The sequence below is a fragment of the Dromiciops gliroides genome, chromosome 1 (assembly GCF_019393635.1).
Source record: "Dromiciops gliroides isolate mDroGli1 chromosome 1, mDroGli1.pri, whole genome shotgun sequence".
In the NCBI taxonomy this organism is placed as follows: domain Eukaryota; kingdom Metazoa; phylum Chordata; class Mammalia; order Microbiotheria; family Microbiotheriidae; genus Dromiciops; species Dromiciops gliroides.
Window position 1 is genome coordinate 613285665 of NC_057861.1, and position 21048 is coordinate 613306712.

The 21048-nt window shown below is 38.4% G+C and overlaps 1 protein-coding gene across 3 annotated transcripts in view; it reads left to right on the forward strand.

The window, feature by feature from the left end:
• Window positions 1-21048, forward strand: part of PRUNE2 (prune homolog 2 with BCH domain) — a 338542-nt gene that overhangs the window by 301068 nt on the left and 16426 nt on the right. For all 3 annotated transcript variants that reach the window (XM_044001558.1, XM_044001553.1, XM_044001542.1), the window contains 5 exons: window positions 1659-1832; window positions 11810-11912; window positions 12768-12899; window positions 13132-13218; window positions 20683-20781. In XM_044001558.1, coding sequence (XP_043857493.1) covers window positions 1659-1832; window positions 11810-11912; window positions 12768-12899; window positions 13132-13218; window positions 20683-20781 — 595 coding nt within the window. The remainder of the gene's footprint in view (window positions 1-1658; window positions 1833-11809; window positions 11913-12767; window positions 12900-13131; window positions 13219-20682; window positions 20782-21048) is intronic.

Genomic DNA, 21048 nt, shown 5'->3' on the forward strand with positions numbered 1-21048 from the left:
CCCCACTTAGCTGTGGGGCTTTGCGCAAATTATTGACTCTCCCTAAGGCTACATCTCCTCCTTTATAAAATAGAGAAAATAATAGGACCCACTCACAAGATTGTCAAATTAAATTTTAAAAGTGTACAAGTTGCTTTGTAGACCTTAAACTCTAAAAAAAATTTAAACAGTATTATTACAATCAGAGATAAGTTGTTATGACATTCCCTGTAGGCAGAACTTAACTGATTCAATAATTACAAGTTAATAATAACAATTAACATTTATACAGTGCTTTTGAAGTTTTTTCAAAATGCTATTCAAATATTATTGCATTTTATCCTCATAACAACCTGGAGGAATAGGTTCATATTATGGCAGCCCATTTTACAGGTGAAGAAACTGAGGCAGGCAGAGGTTAAGAGGATTCTCCCAGTTCACACTGCTGGTGAATGCTTGTTGATTGAAACTATGGGGAAAAAATGTGATGACAGAAAAAATTAGATGAAAAGGAAGGAAGTAAAATGGTTAAATGAAGAATTAAAAAATTCAGTGGGAGCTTTATGTGTATGAGGAATGAAGAACAATCCTGGCAGAAAGGAATGATTTAAGGAATGATTTAAGGAAACTCAAACATGAAGATCAAAGAAACCTTTGTTCTCTATGTTGTTGGCTCAGACGTGTTCCCCTGCTTCCCCCTCCCCAGGCATTCATACCTGTAGGCAGCAACTCTGAAGACAGTGTTCAGACTGGTCTTGGTCCCATGTCCCTCTCTTTCCCAAATACCCCTTATAATTAAGCTGATTTCAAAACCTCAAAATTAATGTGGATCTAGATAAGGGAAAGTCTACAGTTTGGGCTCTTTCTAGGGATCCCAAGGTCATGCTGGGCTTGAAGCTAGATCTACTTCCCTGTAGTATCCCTAGCCCCTGCAGAGAGCCATGGCACTAATATTGTCTCTGTCTCTTGTGACCAGGGTTGACTTGGTCTCTAGGGCCATTACTAAAATAAGACCCATTCACTAGGCCTATCTTAGGATATGGGTAATGGATTTGGCTGCTCAATGACTCAGTCAATTATTATGAAACACCTATTTACTAAAAATGGTGGCTGGGGTGGTGGTTCAACTCATAGGATCATAGATAGTGTTGTTGTTTGTCCTTCATTCTCAAAGAGGAACGTGACACTGGGGTGATGTCATGACTTGCACTGAATTCGATTCAAGTGAGGGAGTCCCCAACCTCACTCTCTCCTCCAGAGCTGTCTGGGTCAGTGGCAAGATATGTATCAAGATGACTGAGATGGCCTCAGATGTTTAAAGCAATTGGGGTTAAGTGTCTTGCCCAGGGTCACACAGCTAGTAATTACATGTCTGAGGTGAGATAGATATAGGCACAGAGGTTAACTAGTTCGACACCTTCATTTCATAGATGGAAAAAACAGGTTGTGACTTGTCCAAGGTCACACTGGTAGTAAGCACCAGAAGCAAGATTTGAACCTACCTCCTTTGACTGCAAGGCCAGGATTCTTTCCATGATATCATACTTCCTATACACAAAATACAGAGGAAACCTAAAATGCAAGCCATTGATGAGCTTATAATCAGTCATTCAGCTCTTTCATGAGATATTGCTACCAATCCCTAACCCCCCATTCTGAAGTGTTTTTTTTTCTCCCAGAGGACCCAGCAGCCCTCCAAGATTCTGGTCAGGAGGCAGAATCCATCCCAGAATACACTGCTGAGGAGGAGCGGGAGGACAATCGGTTGTGGAGGACGGTGGTGATCGGGGAGCAGGAGCAACGGATTGACATGAAAGTCATAGAGCCTTACAAAAGAGTCATTTCTCACGGAGGTAGGGAACACCAGAGGAAAGTTTGGAAATGGAGGAATGTCAGTCATATTTCTATGAAGGGAGATAATTTTCCCTTTCCCTTTGGTGGTGTCGTGACATCTCAAAACCCCTAGTACATGACATATTAATATAGAACTGAAGGGTTGATGAGGTTGGTCTCTAAGGCTAAGGAAGCTTCTCAAGTGAAAAGGTTGTTTTCACACTAAATATACCATGATTATATCCCCAGAGTGGTTTTAGAAAAGGTAATTATGTCGCGCCATCTCTACTCAACAGAATTCATATGAATTGGGTGGGAACAGAGTCTTGAATGTCTAAGAGCATGTAAGAACCCTTTTTTGATCTTTTATGAATGCACTACTATTGAGTATAATTTTGTAAAATCTTTACACCAAATTCTCTTTCATTAAAAAGAAAAAAAAGAGCCTTCTGGATCCCCTTCACAGGATTCAGAAAGCTGTTTATAGACTTAACCCTGATGGTTATTTTCCATGCAAAATATGCTTTTCCATAAGCTACCTTAATTCTTTCTGCATGGCAGAGGCAGCTCTCTGGCTAAACGATGCCCCTTTCTGAAAGAGGCACCAACCAGAAGATGACCTTTATGTTGCTTTTGTAGTGCTTCTCTGACGTTGCCATCCTCTGTGTGCCCTTAGTTAATTTGGAATGTAGATGAAGCTAATTGAGCACAAATGTCTGCATTTAACACTGAAACCTTTGCAGCCTTGGTTTTTCTACTGCACGCCTTTCGGTGGTTTTCCAGCTGGCCCAGCTGTTCGTGAAAAAAAAAATGACCTCATTGTGAGCTAGCCATGTAATCATTGTTCCCTAAATTCTCTCATCCTTCACAAACACAGAGCACTAAGTATCTTGGCATGGCATCAGAAGCTCCTGCCTCCTTTTGTCTGCCTGTGGTTAACAGCATAAAAGGAAGATGGATTTTAAATGTAAAATTCCATTTTACCGGTAGGCCTTTGGTGTTCTATTCCTAACTTTTACTACTTTTAAGGATGCATTGAGAGACAGTGTGGTACAGTGGGTAGTAGGCCAGGCTTGGCCTTCTAGTCAGGAAGACCTGGATTCAGTCCTGTCTCTGAAACATACTGACAGTGTGAGCCCTGGGAAAATTGCTTTCATGTCTCAGTGCTTCAGGCAACCCTAAGATGATAGTCACTAGTGCTGCCTTGACAGATCACAAGTAAAGTTGCTCAATTTGCATTGGATGAGGGCCCAATCACAGTTTCATCCCCCAAAAGAGCAAACAAAAACACGCAAAAAGGTACTTTATCTAAGGACTAATTCCATGTAAAGGGGCCAGTAACAGTAGTTTTGCCAACTGGGCATGGATGTCTGGGGATGCTGTCATTCCTGCCACTGACTCATGGTTTGATGCATAATACTAAATTGCCATAAGGGATACAAAGAATACATAGTCCCCTTTTTTATAAAAGTTTATGTTTTCTGGGGCAGCTAGGTGGCGTAGTGGATAAAGCACTGGCCCTGGATTCAGGACGACCTGAGTTCAAATCCAGCCTCAGACACTTGACACTTACTAGCTGTGTGGCCCTGGGCAAGTCACTTAACCCTCATTGCCTCCTTTAAAAAAAAAAGTTTATGTTTTTTGATACTCCTTTCAGATGTTTCTGGAGTAGACACTGGGTTCAACTTTTTGAGATGTGCTCCAAATTAACTTCACAGGCAGGAGACCACTGCTACAACAAAGCCTTTTGTATTTTGATGAAGGCACCATTTGACTATCACTCTTCAAGGATAACTTTGTGCTTAAATTGTCCTGTTGCCCTCACTTTTTAAGATGACAGTAGCCTTTCTCTAAGGCAAGGGTTCTTAACTACTTTGTGTATATCACAACACCTCTGGCAGTCTGATGAAACCTATAGACTGCTTCTCAAAATAATGGTTTATTTTTAAATTCATCATTGAAAGAAATACTAAATTTCAGTTAGAGGTTGGTGAAAATAAAGATATAATTTTCTTTTTCCCATCCAAGTTCATAGACTCCCTGAATTCTATCCACAGACCAGATTAAGATGCTCTGCTCTAAGGGAAGCAATATTTATCAGAAACCATGATCACAAGTCAAAATATTATCAGTTTAGTGGACATACGATGCTTAGCCAGTTTCATCATTAAAAATCAAGTGACATTAACTGAGTCAAACACGGTACCAGAATTAGCATGGAGTGCTCTGCCTAGTCATGAGTTTCTGTTTGTCACTCTATTAGAGTCAGAAAGGATCCTTGCTTCTGGCTGCCACTTTCTTAAAACTTTAGAATAACCTGGTTTGCTGAGCCCTTATCACTCTCTTTTGCATTTACTCCCTTTCTTTCTGTGTTGTTGATTTGTTTGTTTTTTGTTATTGTTGTTGTTTTTTCTATCCTTTTTCGGTTCGTTTCTATGAGAAGGCCTCCTATACTCTCCTTGGCTCCTCACCTTCCTCTGGGCCACTTGCATGTACTCTTTTGGCCCTGCACATCCTTGAATTTGGGGATCCACATTATCATGCCTTTTGCCCTTTTCTAATGAGGGATAACATCCTTACTGCTCTGTGAGTAAAACATCTTCCCCACTTACTTTCAAACTTACCAAAGTGAGGCAGTATTGCTAAAAGCTAACAGATGACACTATAAAATCTTAAAGATGAAAAGTACTTGGATTGCAGTGGGTGGTGGGATTGCCTGATTTTACTGTTTCTTGATGGCTCCTGATGAAAGTTAGAAAATCTGGGCTTCATTGTGGAGAATCTTTTTTCTGATGGTTCCTTGTTCTGTGGAGAGACAGCTTAGTCTAGTGGGGGGGGGGGTCAAGGGCTGGACTTTGAATCAGGATACCAGTGTCAAATGCCACAACCAAAACTTTCTGGTTGTGTGACTGTGGACAAGTCATTTATTCTCTCTGCACCTCAGTTTCCTCATCTGTAATAATATAATTATACCTGAAGTACATACTGGAAAAGGCTGATATGAGAAACAGATGAGATAAGATATGCAAAAGTCTACAAACCTTGAGAGAGATATTATATAAATAAACTCTATATTTAAAATTATATAAATAAACCATTCCATAAACGAATCTCACAATGTAGTAGTAGCAGTAGTAGTAGTAGTAGTAGTAGTAGTTGTAGTAGTAGTAGTAGTAGTAGTAGTAGTAGTAGTAGTAGTAGTAGTAGTAGTAGTAGTAGTAGTAAGAAGATGCTCTTTGGGGCAGCTAGGTGGTGCAGTGGATAGAGCACCGGCCCTGGAGTCAGGAGTACCTGAGTTCAAATCCGGCCTCAGACACTTGACACTTACTAGCCGTGTGACCCTGGGCAAGTCACTTAACCCCAATTGCCTCACTAAAAAAAAAAAGAAAGAAAGAAAATGCTCTTTGTAAAGAGTTCTACATCTATGTCAAATTGCAAAGTGAGGCAATTTGTATAATTTGTCCGATGAGCTACCTGAAATTTTTGGACCACACCAAGGGCCCAGACCCATTGGAAAGACTGATGAAGGACAACATTATCTGAGTATCCTCCATCACTGATAGGCTTTCCTCTCCTTTTTTAGAGAACAGGATAAGAAGGATGCATTATACGTAATTTGTTCTGTCAGCCTTCTTCACTATATGTTGGAGAAGGTTGAGGCAAGGGCCAGCTCTCTTACATTTGGAATGGGGAAGTGCATTTAAAGAACTATGGGGGGAAAGTGTCCCAAGATTTATAACAAGGGGTTTCCCTTTTTTTACCTCTCATTTCATTTTAGGAGATTCAGGTAATCTGTGCAGTGGTCCTGGAAAATGATCCCCACGATCTGAGGAGAAAACTTACGGGCTGGTGTGTGTGTGCGTGTGTATGTTTTGGTGTGAGACTGTGACGTCCTTTCTTCTCTCTCCATTACCATTGCTGGCCAGCAAACTTGTGTTACATTCCTTTTCATGCTTCTCTTTGCTGCTGCAGGTAAGGCTTGTAGTTACTGCTGTAAAGGCTAACAGGAAGGAGCCTCAGGAAGGCTTTGCTACTGGGCCTCAGCAAATACATTTGTCCCTTAATGGAACAGAGAAATGTTTTTTAAAAAAACAAGCAAACAACCACCCCAAACATTAGCTGAATTGAAATACCAACTTCTAGCGTCGTTAAAGTAAAACTGTATGCTTTACTGTATGAATTAAGGGTTTAGCTCTAATTTTGATTCTAGTTATTCCATCATTCCAGGAGTTGCTTCTTGAGAGATTGCCAAATCTTTAAAGACAACATTAGCATCACTTTAGTATAAGGGAAAATTTCACTTGTAGAAACTTCTCTCTTTCTTTCTTTCTTTCTTTCTTTCTTTCTTTCTTTCTTTCTTTCTTTCTTTCTTTCTCTCTCTCTCTCTCTTGCTCACTCACTCTCTTGCTCTTTCCTTTTTTCTTTTCTCCTTTCCCTCTCTTCTTTCTTTCAGTTCTCTCCCTCTTCCTTTCTCTCTCTTCTCTTTCTCTCCCTCTCTTCCCCATACCCTCTGCTGTCTTTCTCCTTTCCTTCTCCCTTCCTCTATATTCTTATTTTTCATCTCATCTCTCACCTCTCATCTCTCCCTTTTTCATTTTATTGTCTCACTTCAAGCACATATATACAAGAAATAACTCACCTTCATTTATAAATTTCAGTAACCCTCTTCTAGACAACATATGGGACAGATAGGTAGCTTAGTGAATAGAGTGCTGGGCTTGAAGTCAAGAAGACTTATCTTCTTGAGTTCAAATCTCACCTCAGACATTTCTTAGTTTTGTGACCCTGGGAAAGTCACTTCATGCTGTTTACCTCAGTTACTGTAAAAATAAGTTGGAGAAGGAAATGGCAAACCACTCTGGTATCTTTGCCAAGAAAACCCCAGATGGGATCACAGAAAGTCAAACCTGACTGAAATGACTGAACAGCAACAAAGAGAGCATATGTTCATGACATTGCACAAGAATGGACAATGGAGTAATTTAGGTGAACCATAAATATTTTGTCAGCCAGGTAATTTGGGGTAAATCACATACAACCTTATTACAAAGAGAATATTGAAATATATGACTACCTTGAATTTTAATATCCCTTATGAGGCAGTTTCTATAATCCCCACACTTAGTTTTTGTTAATGCCCCAAAAGTTGTCCAAAAATAGAAAAGAGAAGGCAAGAGCGACCGATCAATTTCCTGAATTTGTAAATATTCCAAGACCCCCAAACCAGCCAGCTACTTTTAAAAATGTGTTTTCTGAAGTTAGAAATATTACTGCCTAGATCATTATCTCTATTGAGGTAACTCAATATTCCAGAGTTGGGTTTTTTTTCTTTCTGTATCTCTGTTGAGCTTGAATTATAACCTTTGTGTTTTTAAAGTTAGAGTTAGGATATTAGGTAGACATGTCTGGCAAAATTTGCCTCAGAAAAGAATCCTGCTAAGAACAGTTTTAAAGAAATGAGTTTAACACATAGGGCACATATTTCTTTAAAAGCTATTTTCTACAAGTCTCATTTTATTTTAGCTACAAATCTGATAAAGTTTATTTTTGTTAGAAAAGTCTATAACCATGGTAGAATCTATCAAAACATATTTATTAAACATCTATTATTTTCCATGCTTTGTGCTTAGTACGAGGAATATAGTTCAATGTCTGAAACAATCCCTGCTCCCAAGGAGCTTGTGTTCTAAGAGCAGAAGGAACAAGTACATATGGCATAAATATAAAGTGAATAAATACAGCAAAAAATGTAACTATGATAATCCTCTGTCAATGACATCAGTTTTGGTAACTGTGACTTTACCTGTCTGGATGAAGAGCAGAAACGGCCAAAGTGGGCAGCATTAAAGTCTACAAAGAACTTATACTCAATATATTCTCAACCCAATTCATTAAACATTTTGAAGTTCTTACTACATTCAGGGTACTGGGGAGTCAAAGACAAAGAAGAAATAGCCAGTGCTTGCAAGTAGCTTTCATTCTACTGTGGAGAAACAACAGGGACACAGTTAAATAAATATTGGCTGTGGATTGGACTCTGTTTAGTACGTCATCCACCTTTTTTGCAATCCAGTTGTCTTTAGGGACCAGCTTCAGGACTTATCTTGTGAATCAAAAGTACCTAAATCTCCTTTAAGCCAAGCACTGTCCTCATCCCCTTTTTCCCCATCCCATGCCCACCTTCATGTTTGCAAATCCTCCTCATAGACATTTGTGGGCTTTGAGGAAATGAAGCAGGGTGACTGGTTAGCTTGGGAATGTGGCCTTTAAGCCCACTAAAAGGACCATGATAATGGCTTTATTTAATGATTGAATAGTCATCGACCTCCCAGTGAACTTTAATTCAGAGCTAGGCTGATAACATAGCTTGGAATTCTTTAATAAAACCCATTTAGAAGCAGGAGTACAGTATGACTTACCTCCATGATAAATATGAACTACATAGGAGACTTCTGATTTCCTCCTTTCCAGCAATGATAGACATTGGCCAAGATTTAGCACCACATTCTGAGAAAAAGTATGAAGGAAGGAGTGCAGACCTAGCCTACTTTAGCATTTTTTTTTTTTTTTGCAGGGGAATGGGGGTTAAGTAACTTGCCCAGGGTCACACAACTAGGAAGTGTCAAGTGTCTGGGGCTGGATTTGAACTCAGGTACTCCTGAATGCAGGGCCAGTGCTCTATCCACTGCGCCACCTAGCTGCCCCCCTACTTTAGCATTTCTTGTGCCCAGAAGTTAGGCCCTTCTAAGTCTTACAAAAGATCATGGTGTAATGGCCATCCTTAGAGTCAGAAAAACCTAATTTCAAGTCCTGCTTCTGAAAGGTGCCAGCTTATGTAATCACAGGCAAGTCACCTAGCCTCTCACTGCCCCCACACAATTTTCTTAGGACCACAAGTCACAGAGGAATTGACAGTCTGTATAGTGTGAGGACCAATTTTTAATCGGGAAGTGCTAGCTAAGCGGCTAGCCGCAATATTGGGGCAAGGAAGGAGACTGGCAGCCTCCCTTAAAACAGAACAAGATTTATTTTAACAAGAATGAACTTAAAAAAAAAAAACAAAACACAAACCGGATCAGTAGGATCAAGGGAAAGGAAATAAAATGGGGAAAGGGAAATTATAATACCTGAAAAAATACCACCACCCAGGAATCAGCTGAAAATACGCAGCAGAATGCTTGTCCCTTTCCAGCTTCCACCTAGAATGCCCAATTCTCCTCCCCCAAACCTAGAAACACCCCACACAGCCCCAGCCAATGGGATGGCCGCTCTGACAGTCACATGACTGCCCTAACTAGGCCTCCAATCATTATAATTTTGCCAGGCCCATGTAGGCATTGGTGAGTGGTGATGACGTGAGGTGCCAGAGCCCTGGCAACGGCTACAACCAGTGGGTGGAGCACTGTGCGGTTTGCGGAGCCCCAGGCCAGCGTGCACCGAGGCATAAAAACCTCGAATAACAATCAATTCTTTACATTCCCCCCTTTGTTTCATCAAGAAACACAGGGTGTTTCCTTGATGGAACAATAAACAATAAATAAATTTTTTAAAATAACAGAATATCATAACCAATGCTAACAAATAATATACTAATAACAATATAGGAAAGGGAAAATACATATTACAGATGATGTATATAGTATCAGAAGGAAAAACAAAAATGTTCATTTAAAGTCCTTAAAATCTTGTCTTCGAAGGAGGGTTGAGATGTCATCAGGGAAACTGGACTCTGGTCTGGATTCTGGCTATCTTTGGATTCTGGTTGTCTCTAGAACTGCTGGATTTTCATTAATCTTTAGCATAGCATTGTCCAAAAATGTTCAAATTAAACAATGAAAGTTCTTCAAAATATACAAAACAAGTTTAAACTTGATATATATATACAGCATATTGGAGTCTCCCCTTTGGAGGATACTCATATCCATACGCAATACAAAATTGAGACAGTTATGACATTACTAACACTTTTTACCACTAAATGTCTGGATCAAGGCCAAATTTAGTTATGTGTCCTGAAAATGTTATGGAGAGGTTACCATACCACATCTCGTGGTGCATAGATATCTAATAATTGTGCTAGGCCTCAGGTGGATCAATTCTGACCATGCCACCAGATTGAGTGAAGAAAGCCAAGTTAAGTTAAACCAGGTGCATGCATTAGGGCTAACATGACACCAGAACCTTTTTGGAGTGAGAATAGACAAAGAAATGTTACATACTTCGAGTTCCATACATGAGTGTTATCACAAGTCCATAACAGAAATGACCCTCACAAATCAATTTCAGATTCTCTGCGGGCTCACCAAAATTCAATCTGGTCTAGAAAATTTGTGTTGACCCTAATCCTGATACTATTATTCCCAACTGATCTCTGCTTTTCTCACTACTCCTAATATCATCTATCTGCCTTTAGCCAAACCTCATTTCCCCAGAAACATAAATGCCAATAAAACCCTGGTATGAAAGAAATTCAGACCATGTTCAGTCCCTCTATAAGTCCACTGTTATTCCTTTAACGGGCTAAGAACTTAAGCCCATGTTTATTAATGAATGGGTCAGACTATCTCACATATTATTCTATGATAGATGGATTCATTCTGAGGATTCCCATTAAAGCGGGAGTGCAAATAAAGGTAGGTTTTGTTCACAGTTCATAAATGACCTGTAACTAAAGTAGGTGGGAATTGAATTATTTCACAGTTCATCTTCCACATTTCCCCCTCAACTTAGCTCATATTCAGTAGCATAAAAAAGGCAAATTTGGTAGGGGAAAACAACATGCTGTAGAGGAAAGAATGCTGAATTTAGTCATGAAACCTGGGTGTAAATCCTGGTTTTAAGACTAGCTGTAGGGGGCAGCTAGGTGGCACAGTGGATAAAGCACCGGCCTTGAATTCAGGAGGACCTGAGTTCAAATCTGACCTCAGACACTTAATTACTAATTGTGTGACCCTGGGCAAGTCACTTAACCCTCATTGCCCCCCCCCAAAGACTAGCTGTAAGAGCATGGGTAAGTCACCTATTGGAACCTCAGTTTCTTCATCTGTCAAATATGGACAATGATGTTTATACTACATACCTCTAAGGAATATACTGTAGAGAAAATGTTTATAAACCTTAAAGTGTTACATAAATATGATAGAAGCCTTTTCCTTGAGTTTGGTGGGGGGAGGGGAATACTAGTTGGTTTCTTTCCTTTTTATAATTCTATCCAGGGTTTTTTGTTCCCATTCTTTGGGAAAAGTTTATACTTTCCAAGCATGTCTATCCAGCTATATGTGTTTATTTATGCAGATATATGGTTATAGGAGAGGTAGTAAGTTAGAAAGTTAGCCTCTAACCCAGGAAGACCTGAATTCATATACTGCTTCTGACACCTACTGACTGTGTGACCATGGCCAATTCACTTATTCTCTCAGTACTCAGAGCAGTTCTATAAGACTCTTAAGTTGCAGAGAAGATGCTGACCTGCATTGGTAGAGGGAATATTCTCATCTAAAAATAACAAAAATGAAACAGAAAACAAACAATCAGACAAACAAAAACCACCAATGAACCATACATCTGGTCTCCATTCCCATATGTCAGTACATGAAGGATCTGTGACTTTATTGACCTATGAATTCCCTCCATCAACATAAAATCACCACACCTATACCTATACCTTAGGTATGTCTTAGAGTCACATGAGGCTCAGAGACATTAAGTGATTTGCTCTTGGTCACACAGCGTGAAAGGCAAGAGTTGAATCCATTGACTACAGCCAAGTCACAGCCTCATTGATCCTTGGTTTCCTAATCTATAAAATGGGGATGTCCCTATGGGAGTTGCATAAAATGGCATCTGCAAAGTGGTTTGCAAACTTTAAAAAGCCCCTTATGGATGTAGATACACACATATGTTCCAGGACTACCCAGAGCCTCCTTTGTGTTAAATATTATCTCGTTATGGGTTTTTCCCCCCTTTGGTTACAAATGTCTTTTTGTTTGTCCCCCAGGATACTATGGGGACGGTCTAAATGCCATCATTGTGTTTGCTGCCTGTTTTCTGCCAGACAGCAGTCGGGCTGATTACCACTATGTCATGGAAAATCTTTTCCTGTGAGTGATGCTTGTGAACACTGTAACAAAGTTCTTTGAATGACTGTGAACATGTAATGACAGATGGGATGCCCTGAATTTGAGGATGTGATTTGGGGATACTTAAAAGGCTTGATAAAACATCAGAGGAATCTGTCAAAGTGCATTGTTCATAGAGCTAGGACATTTTAGGAAGCCTTTTTGAACAGCATGAATTTAAAACCTTTGAACATTTTTGCCAGAATAAGGAAGACCTTCAACAACAACAACAACAAAATTGGGGGCATTAGGTATAATTTTTCTTTCTCAATCTCCTTTTGTGAATCACTGATAATAAATCTGAATTTCTTTTTAATTACACTCTCTATCTAACCCCCCCCCCCATTATTCTGATTGTATATTTTTGAAAGTCAGGTTTATAGGGGGCAGCTAGGTGGTGCAGTGGTTAAGGCACTGGTTCTGGATTCAGGAGGACCTGAGTTCAAATCTAGCCTCAAACACTTGACCCTTACTAGCTGTGTGACCCTGGGCAAGTCACTTAACCCTCATTGCTCCCCCCAAAAAAAAAGTCAGGTTTATACCTAAATCTGATTAGTGTGACTACTTAAAAAAGTATGACAATAATAGTTTACAATGAATGTCCGTTTTCTGCAAGATGATGTTAGCTAAGAAGCCATATTTTGTTGGGTTTTTTTGTTTTTGTTTTTTTCTGAAGCTGTTAAGATCATATGCTAGAAGATTTATAAATGGTATACTAGATAATAAGGCTAATTGTAAACAGGTCATATATTTTATGCTTAAATAGTGATTGGTGTAAATATGGTGAAAGATTTTATATAGAAAAAAATTTAAAATACTCTTTCTTCCACTGACTAGATATGTAATAAGTACTTTGGAGCTGATGGTAGCTGAAGATTATATGATCGTCTACTTGAATGGAGCAACCCCAAGAAGGAAGATGCCTGGACTAGGCTGGATGAAAAAATGTTATCAGATGATTGATAGAAGGTATGCAAGAATGATTGTGTCCCATTTGACTCCCTTCTCCCCTATCTCTTCTGTTAACTTCTATATCAAATGTCCTCCTGTCTGCACACTTTCCACCGTAATTCTAATTGCCTCAAAATCTTTCCTAGATTACATAGTATTTTCTATGAGATGCACTGACTTTTTCCTCTAAAGTGAAAAAAAAAGGTAAAGGGAGAGAAGTAATATATTTTTTTCTTTCTTTTCAAAATAGGTTGAGGAAGAACTTGAAATCATTCATCATTGTTCACCCATCTTGGTTCATCAGAACAATCCTTGCAGTGACACGACCTTTTATAAGGTAAAGGGCTTTTTAAAAATTATTCTTTATTCAAAGTCTTACAATGCATACATAATAAACCTTTAAAAGCAGGTCTAGAAATACAAATATATTATATATGTGTATATATATGTGTGTGTCCACACACATATATACACACATATGTGTATATGAACATGTATATACAAACATGAATATATGTGAATTGTGTATCATGTATATGTATGTATACACATGTGTGTGTGTGTGTGTGTATATATATATATATATATATATATATATATATATATATATATATATATATATATATATATATATATATATATATATACACACACACACACATTTTTTCCAATATTTTCTGGAAGGATCTTTTGACCTATTCATAAAGAGCCCCTATAGAACTAAGAACAATTTAAGAATAATTAATTAATTCCTCCATTTTTCTTATCTTCATCCAATTACATAAGATGCAGACAAATCCCTAAACCAGGCTACAGAAATAGGCTAATAGAAACAAGAAATGAAGAGCAGATCAAGGGTGTCCTGGTAAACATTTAACAACAAGTTCTTCAGGGGAAAAAAAAACAATATTTACATACAACAAAGTTTTAAATTTAATCTGCCTAAACAATCAGCAGAACAATAAATCAAGCCCCAATTTGTAGCATTTCAAACCTCCAAAGTTTGAATAGCTGATTCGTTTGTTTGTTTCTTTTTGCTGGGCAATGAAGGTTAAATGATTTGCCCAGGGTCACAAAGCTAGTAAGTGTTAAATATCTGAATCCGGTTTTCAACTCAGGTCCTCCTGAATCCAGGGCTGGTGCTTTATCCACTGTACCACCTAACTGACCCTCAAACCTCCAAAGTTTAAAGCTCATATTGAAAATTTAATAATCAGCTACCCGAAGCTAGAAGAAGCTGACTCCAGGACACACCTGATGCTAACTTTCTTCACAGCATTTGAAGTTAAAAATAATCAACAAAGCAAAATTAGTATGATATTTTGGAGAAAAGAGATAGAATGATGAATGATAAAGAAAAAGTAACAACTTGAAGACAAAGAAAATCTTGCTTTCCTGAAGTTACATGGAATTAGGAAGAAGAAACATATTGAAAAGGACAGAAATATTAGTTTCTAATAAGTTAGTGCTGTGTAGGGCCCTCAGGTTTAGAGGTAACTGGTCCAAATCACAATGGAGATAGGTATTTTAGAAAAGCTTGTTAACTAATAAGAAGTAGAAAAAATTAATTAAGAGAAACCATGAAATCCCATTTTGTGGAGTTCTTAAAAAAACAGGCTAGACCAACATCTGCTTGGAAAATAGCCTTATTTGGAATTATGACCCAATTTTAGTAACCTCTTTAAAGCCCTTTTCACCTTCATGATTTAATGTCATGAGTTGATGTCCAGGAGACATTCTGAGAAACTATTTCTGAAAGAATTTATAGGATTATCTCTTCTATAGCCATTTACATATTTTTGTCTTCCCTCTTCTACATGTTTGTTCTTTTAAAAATCCATAACTATGGTTAAAATGGAGCAATTAATCTGCCCTAATGAGCTCATTAAAAGTTCACTCTGTACAAAAGCAAACAATGGTGGTGATATTTATTAACTGGTGTTTGTTTAATAACTCAACACTTAAAATTATTAGAGACCATTAAAATATTTCTTGAAAAAAAACTTTTTAATTATCAAGTAATAATTCAAGTCAGTTTAAAGAGCATTTTTATTGTTTTTCAGTCATGTCCAACTCTTCATGACTCCATTTTGGGATTTTCTTGGCAAAGATACTGGAGTGTTTTGCCATTTCCTTCTCCACCTCATTTTACAGATGAGGAAACTGAGACAAACAGGGTGAAGTGATTTGCCCAAGGTCACACAGCTAGTGTCTGAGGCCATATTTGAACTAAGGAAGAGGAGTCTTTTCTTGACTTCAAGCCCAGCACTCTATGCACTCTGGCGTCCCATAGCTGCCTAGTTGAAAGCAAATAACAAGTAGACCAGTAAAATGGCAAGTGCAAATAAATCCTACATATCTGAAACATTCTCAAAAGTTCCCTTTTGGCTCAGCTAGTTCTTAAATTATTAGTGGAATATGTTAATATAACTAACTCCAATTATATCAAGAAATGCTGACCCCAAAACAAATTTCTCCCACATTCTCTTGGCTTACCAAAGAACATCACCCACTATGGCTCCCAAATGCAAATTGGCATCATCAGTGCATCCTTTTTTCACCTCAAGTCTGAACACTTAGCCTCTCTGAAGTCCACTCAACAAGCATTTAAATGTCTACTATTGTGGGAATCATTGTGTTTTAGAGCTGGGTATACAAAGAAAAGCAAAAACAGCTCATAGCCTGGTGGATGAGGCACATATAGACAACTATGTACAGACAGGATATATGCAGGATAATTTAGAAATAATCCCAAAGGGAAGCACTAAGACTGACAAGGAAAGGCTTTTTGCAGAAGGTGGAGTTTTAGCTGAGATTTGAAGCAAGCCTAAAGAAAAGACGAGGAGGAAGAAAATCTATGCATTAGATTCAGCCAGTGGAAAGGCATGGAGTTGGGAGGTGTGTGTGTGTGTGGGGGGGGAGTCTTGTTTGAGGAACATCAAGAAGGTCAAAGTTCCTGCATTGTGTTGTATGTGGAGAAAAATGAACTGTAAGAAGAATGGAAAGGTGGGAAGTGCCTGATTATGAAGGGCTTTAAAAGTCAAACAGAAGATTTGATATTTGATTGTAGAGACTAATATAAAGCCACTGGAGTTTAGAGAAGAAGAGGAAAATATGGTCAGATCTGCCCTTTTAGGAAATCACTTTGATAGCTGAGTAGGGGAATGGATTGCAGTAGGGAGAGATGTGAGGCAGGGAAGCCAATAAAAAGGTTATCGAAATAGTGTAAGCATGAGGTGGTAAGAGCCTACATCAGGATGGTGGCAGTGTCAGAGGAGAAAATGGGGCATATAGGAGTGATGTTTGAAAATAAGCTGGTGACTGAAATCTGATTGCCTGAGTTTCCTCTCTTGATCATGCATGTGGTATCATGGAAAGAATATTGGATTTTATGGCAAGAAGATTTGGGTTAAAATCCTTACTCTACACTTTAATAGCTGTGTGACTTTGGGTAACTGACCTATCTCTTTGCTAATGTGTAAAACAAGTGGGTAGGGGCAGCTAGGTGGTACAGTGGATAGAGCACCAGCCCTGGATTCAGGAGTACCTGAGGTCAAATCGGCCTCAGACACTTAACACTTACTAGCTGTGTGACCCTGGGCAAGTCACTTAACTCCAATTGCCCCACCAAAACAAAAAAACAAAAAACCAAGCAAACAAACAAAAACCTGAGTGGGTAGCACTAGATAACTTCTGGAGTCCCTTCCAGCTTGAAATATATGGTTCTATGAGCCCTGATTCTTGCATATCCTTACCGAAAGTTTGAAGCCCTCAAAACTTATGAAGATCTCCTAGGGGGAATGCCTCAAAGCTTTCAATTCCTCTCACCACCTAATCTCCAAGGGTCATAGCTACAAACCCTGGAAACAGCAGCAAAGATACTGACTTTGTGGAGATACTACCATGGGGACTTTTGTAAAGAGAAAAATAAAAAGTTCTGTTAGATAAGCTAACCCACCCTCCACCCCTAGGACTCTGTCTCAACAAGCCACATTTCAGAGTCTTGTGAGAATAAGAATAGGGAGGGAGAATGGAAAAGGGGTTGTTGTTAAGTCATTTTCAGATGTGTCTGACTCTGTGAGGTTATTTGGGGTTTTCTTGGCAAAGATGCCAGAGTGGTTTGTCATTTTCTTCTCCAGCTCTTTTTACAGATGAAGAAACTGAGGCAAGCAGGGTTAAAAGGGGACTTGCCCAGAGTGACATCTAGTAAGCGTGAGGTCAGAATTGAACTCAGAAAAATGAATCTTCCTGATTCCAGGCCTAGTCCTCTATCCACTATGCCACTTAGCTAGGAGGAACCAACTAAACTTGTGTATAGCCCCCCAAAAATTACTAGATAGAGCTGACCTTTCTACCTTGACCCCTTCCAAATTAAAAACAAACAAATGAAGCCAAGTGACAGGATGAACAAACTCAACCCATATGAGACTTCTTACCCTCAGAAAAGTGGGGAATAAAGACTCCTGACTTCATTCCTTTTTCAAAGGCAAAGAAAAACTTGGTCTACTAATATGGGAAGGGAAACAACTTAGAAAGTGAACCCTCTGCCCTCTCCTCAAAATTAAATTCCAAATCTGCTTTTCTTTTGTAAACCCTCCGATCCCCCAAATGTACTCCAGCAGTTGGGAGGTGGTAGGGAGAACTAGCCTATCCAAAACTTGCTTTTCTTTGCAGTATGAGGAGAATCTGTCATAGCTTTCTCAGGCAAAGGAGTATCTAGGAGTTCTATTAAGTATCACATTAGATGTGGCCCTCTTGTGGACTAGTTGTCAGAAGATCACAAAGTTGAGTCTGGGTTGTCAGTGGTGAAACCTTGGGCAATTTCCTTAACTTCTCTGATCCTGGGTTGTTGTTGTTGTTGTTGTTGTTGTTGTTGTTGTTGTTGTTGTTGTTGTTGTTGTTGTTGTTGTTGTTGTTGTTGTTTTAATCTACAAAATTAATGGTCTTGGAGTAGATCATTTTTGAGCTCCCGTTTCATTCCCAATTCTATAATTCTATGATTCAGATTGCAAATTTTATGAAAATTTGGTATAAACTAATTTGAAGAAAAGATAGAACCCGATCTGGTTCCATTTGCTTCTGACACTCAGTAAGGAATTGTTAGGATAGTTAAATACTAATATCATGGCTTTGAACCAAATCCCATTCTAGCTAGTTACCCAATGTCAAAACCAGACAACTCCAATACATATCTCATGGATACGTATACAGGAAAATTGAAACCTGAAGTTTCATGGTAGACTAAGACCTTCATAAATATTCCATTTTAGATGCTTTACTTACCATTGAGTATATTACATACAAGTGCCTTGATCACTATGAGACATTCCAACTCACAGGCCTGGTCTATATAATATGGTGCTAATTCAGATTCAAATTATTCTGTGGGTTTATACTCCTAAAACAGTAGCTACTGGGCCCCCCCCCATATGTCTACTTTTAAGTCAGTTAGAAGACACAATTTAATGAAAGGACAGCGCGAAAAATAGCAACAAAATATTTCCCTCATAAGCCTGAGGCACACTTTCCCACAAATACACAATGCACCAGAATGTGAACACATGGAAGGGTTATAACACTTAAAGGAACATGTGTGTCCAGGACCAAATATGCAGCGACAACTCATGCCTCTGTCATTTCAAGGTCACTTGTCTTCGAGTGATGTCATTGCCGTAGTCTCATTGCTGTTGGTCTCATAATCTCCAGGGGATACCACTGGATTCTGTTACACTGGACCATTGACAAAGACTGCTCTGTAGATACTGCTGAAGATGACCTGCAGTCTCTGTTGGAGAATGCTCTATGCAATGTTTACTTCCTGGCTTAGTTGAAATCCTCAGCTGGGATGCTGCCGTACTCCCTTATCTTAAAGTCTATAAAAATCTACAAAATCTATCTTTCTAAATCATGCTGGTGCAAAGCAAAAAGAATACAAAGCGGTTGAGCACAAGGAAAAGACAGACACGCCCTTGTCCAGGACTTTGTAACAGGCAATATGATCTCCAGTAGTTCCTAGGTTTCCTAGCAGCCTGTGATTGATTGCCTTTTAATGTCTGACTTTGTATCCTTATATGACTTGAAAAGAAAATCAAACAATCATTTTTATTTACCAAAAGATATGTGTAATTTAATTCTAATGGTTACTCTACTCATCTGAACTTCGGTTCATCCAGCTTGGTCTATTTGACAGCTCTGAAGGCAGAAAAGTAGAAAAGAAAATTAGTGAAATTCTTTTTTAAATGAACTCTAGCATTTTCACAACAGAGTAACCACAAAATTAGGTTGTATTTGCCCCTTTAGTAAAATAAAATAAAAGGATGTACTACCCCACCATGCTGGTCTAGAAGAATGGGTTCTTAACATATTTTGTGTCATAGATCAATTCTCAGAATCATGCTTTTAAATTAATAAAATAAAATCCATAGAGTCACAAAGGAAGTCAATTATATTGAAGTACAATTATAAAAATATTTTGTTTTGTTTTGCGGGGCAATGAGGGTTAAGTGATTGTCCAGGGTCACACAACTAGTAAGTGTCAAGTGCCTGAGGCCAGATTTGAACCCAGGTCCTCTTGAATCCAGGGCTGGTGCTTTATCCATTGTGCCACCTAGCTGCCCCCCATAAAAATATTTTTAAGGAAAGTTCATGGATCCCAAGTTTAAAACCCTTTGTTTAGAGAATGCTTGGCATGGTAAAGTAAATGACAAAAGAAAATGATTTTTTTTACAAGAAGCAATGAAGCAATGAACACTTTTGGCACAGAGAGTTTGTAACTGCTGAGGAAGAATTCCTGGGTCCTACTGGTCTGTGCATTTTTACCTAAAGGGGGAATTTTATATGTTGAGGATAAAATCAAGGAAAGATGGAATGTCAGAGTTGGAAGGTATACAAGAATGATCTAGTCCAATCCCTGCCTTTAACAGATGAAGCAACTGAAACCCAGAGATAAAGTGATTTACCAGAGGGCCCACACAAGTGCACACTAGGACTTGCATCATCATTTTAAATATAGCATGCCTAACTAATAATTTTTTTAATGTGGATGAGTGATTTTAAAGCAAAGCATGTCTATTATAGCCGTTCCTGTACTCTGGTTTCTAATTTTTATGAAATTAATTGACTATTAGAAAGAAATACAATCGGAAGATCCCCCTTCAAACCCATATCTAATGTTATCTCATAGCATACAGATTTTTAAAAGTGGTCCAAGCTCATAGACCCAAAAGGTATAGTTTTATTTCTCTCTTTTCTTCATTTTCATTTGATTTTTATAGTAGTATAAATTTGTGAGTAGAGTGAGATAAGAAATTTTCAGTGTATTTGTTTTGGAAATTTTGTTGTTCAGTTATTTTTCAGTGTCTGACTTTTCATAACCCCATATGGGGTTTTCTTGATAAAGATACTGGAGTGGTTTGCCATTTCCTTCTCCAGTTCATTTTGTAAGGACACTGAGGCAAACAGGGTTAAATGACTTGCCTGGAGTCACATAGATAGTAAATGTTTGAGACCAGATTTGAACTCAGGAAGATGAGTTCTGACTCCACACCTCGCATTCTATCCACTGTGCCACTTAAATGCCCAAATTTGGAAAATACTTGTATCTTTTTCACATTGGATGGGGTGGCGGAGAGGGTGATGTTGTTGAGTATAGACATTCTAAACATAAATTTTGTTGCCCAAGTGAAATTTGATGATCTCAAAATGAATTCAACGTAATTTTCAAGATTGGTTTTTTGGAGAGCGAGTGACCCATGACCTTTCTCTCTCTCTCTCTCTCTCTCTCTCTCCCTTTTTTTGACAGTTCAAAATTCAGCAGCAAAATACAATACGTCAGCACCTTATCAGAGCTCAGTGAGCTGATCCCAATGGAATGTGTCCACATCCCAGAGAGTATCATCAAGTAAGTCTTGAATACTTAAAAAATGTGGTAAGAATTGATGGGTGTTATGAAAGGATTAAGAAACACATTCTCTTCTGGAACAACAGAAGAAAGGATCTTTTTTTCACATACATATTTACTAAAGCTCCTCTTATCTCTATACTCTTCCACAGCCTATAGTTAACTGTTCTTTTTCTTTAAAATCACTTTTCATATGATATTATGTTAAATTGTTACCCTATCAATGAAACTTATTGCTAACTTAACTGTAGCTTTGTAGAGAACATA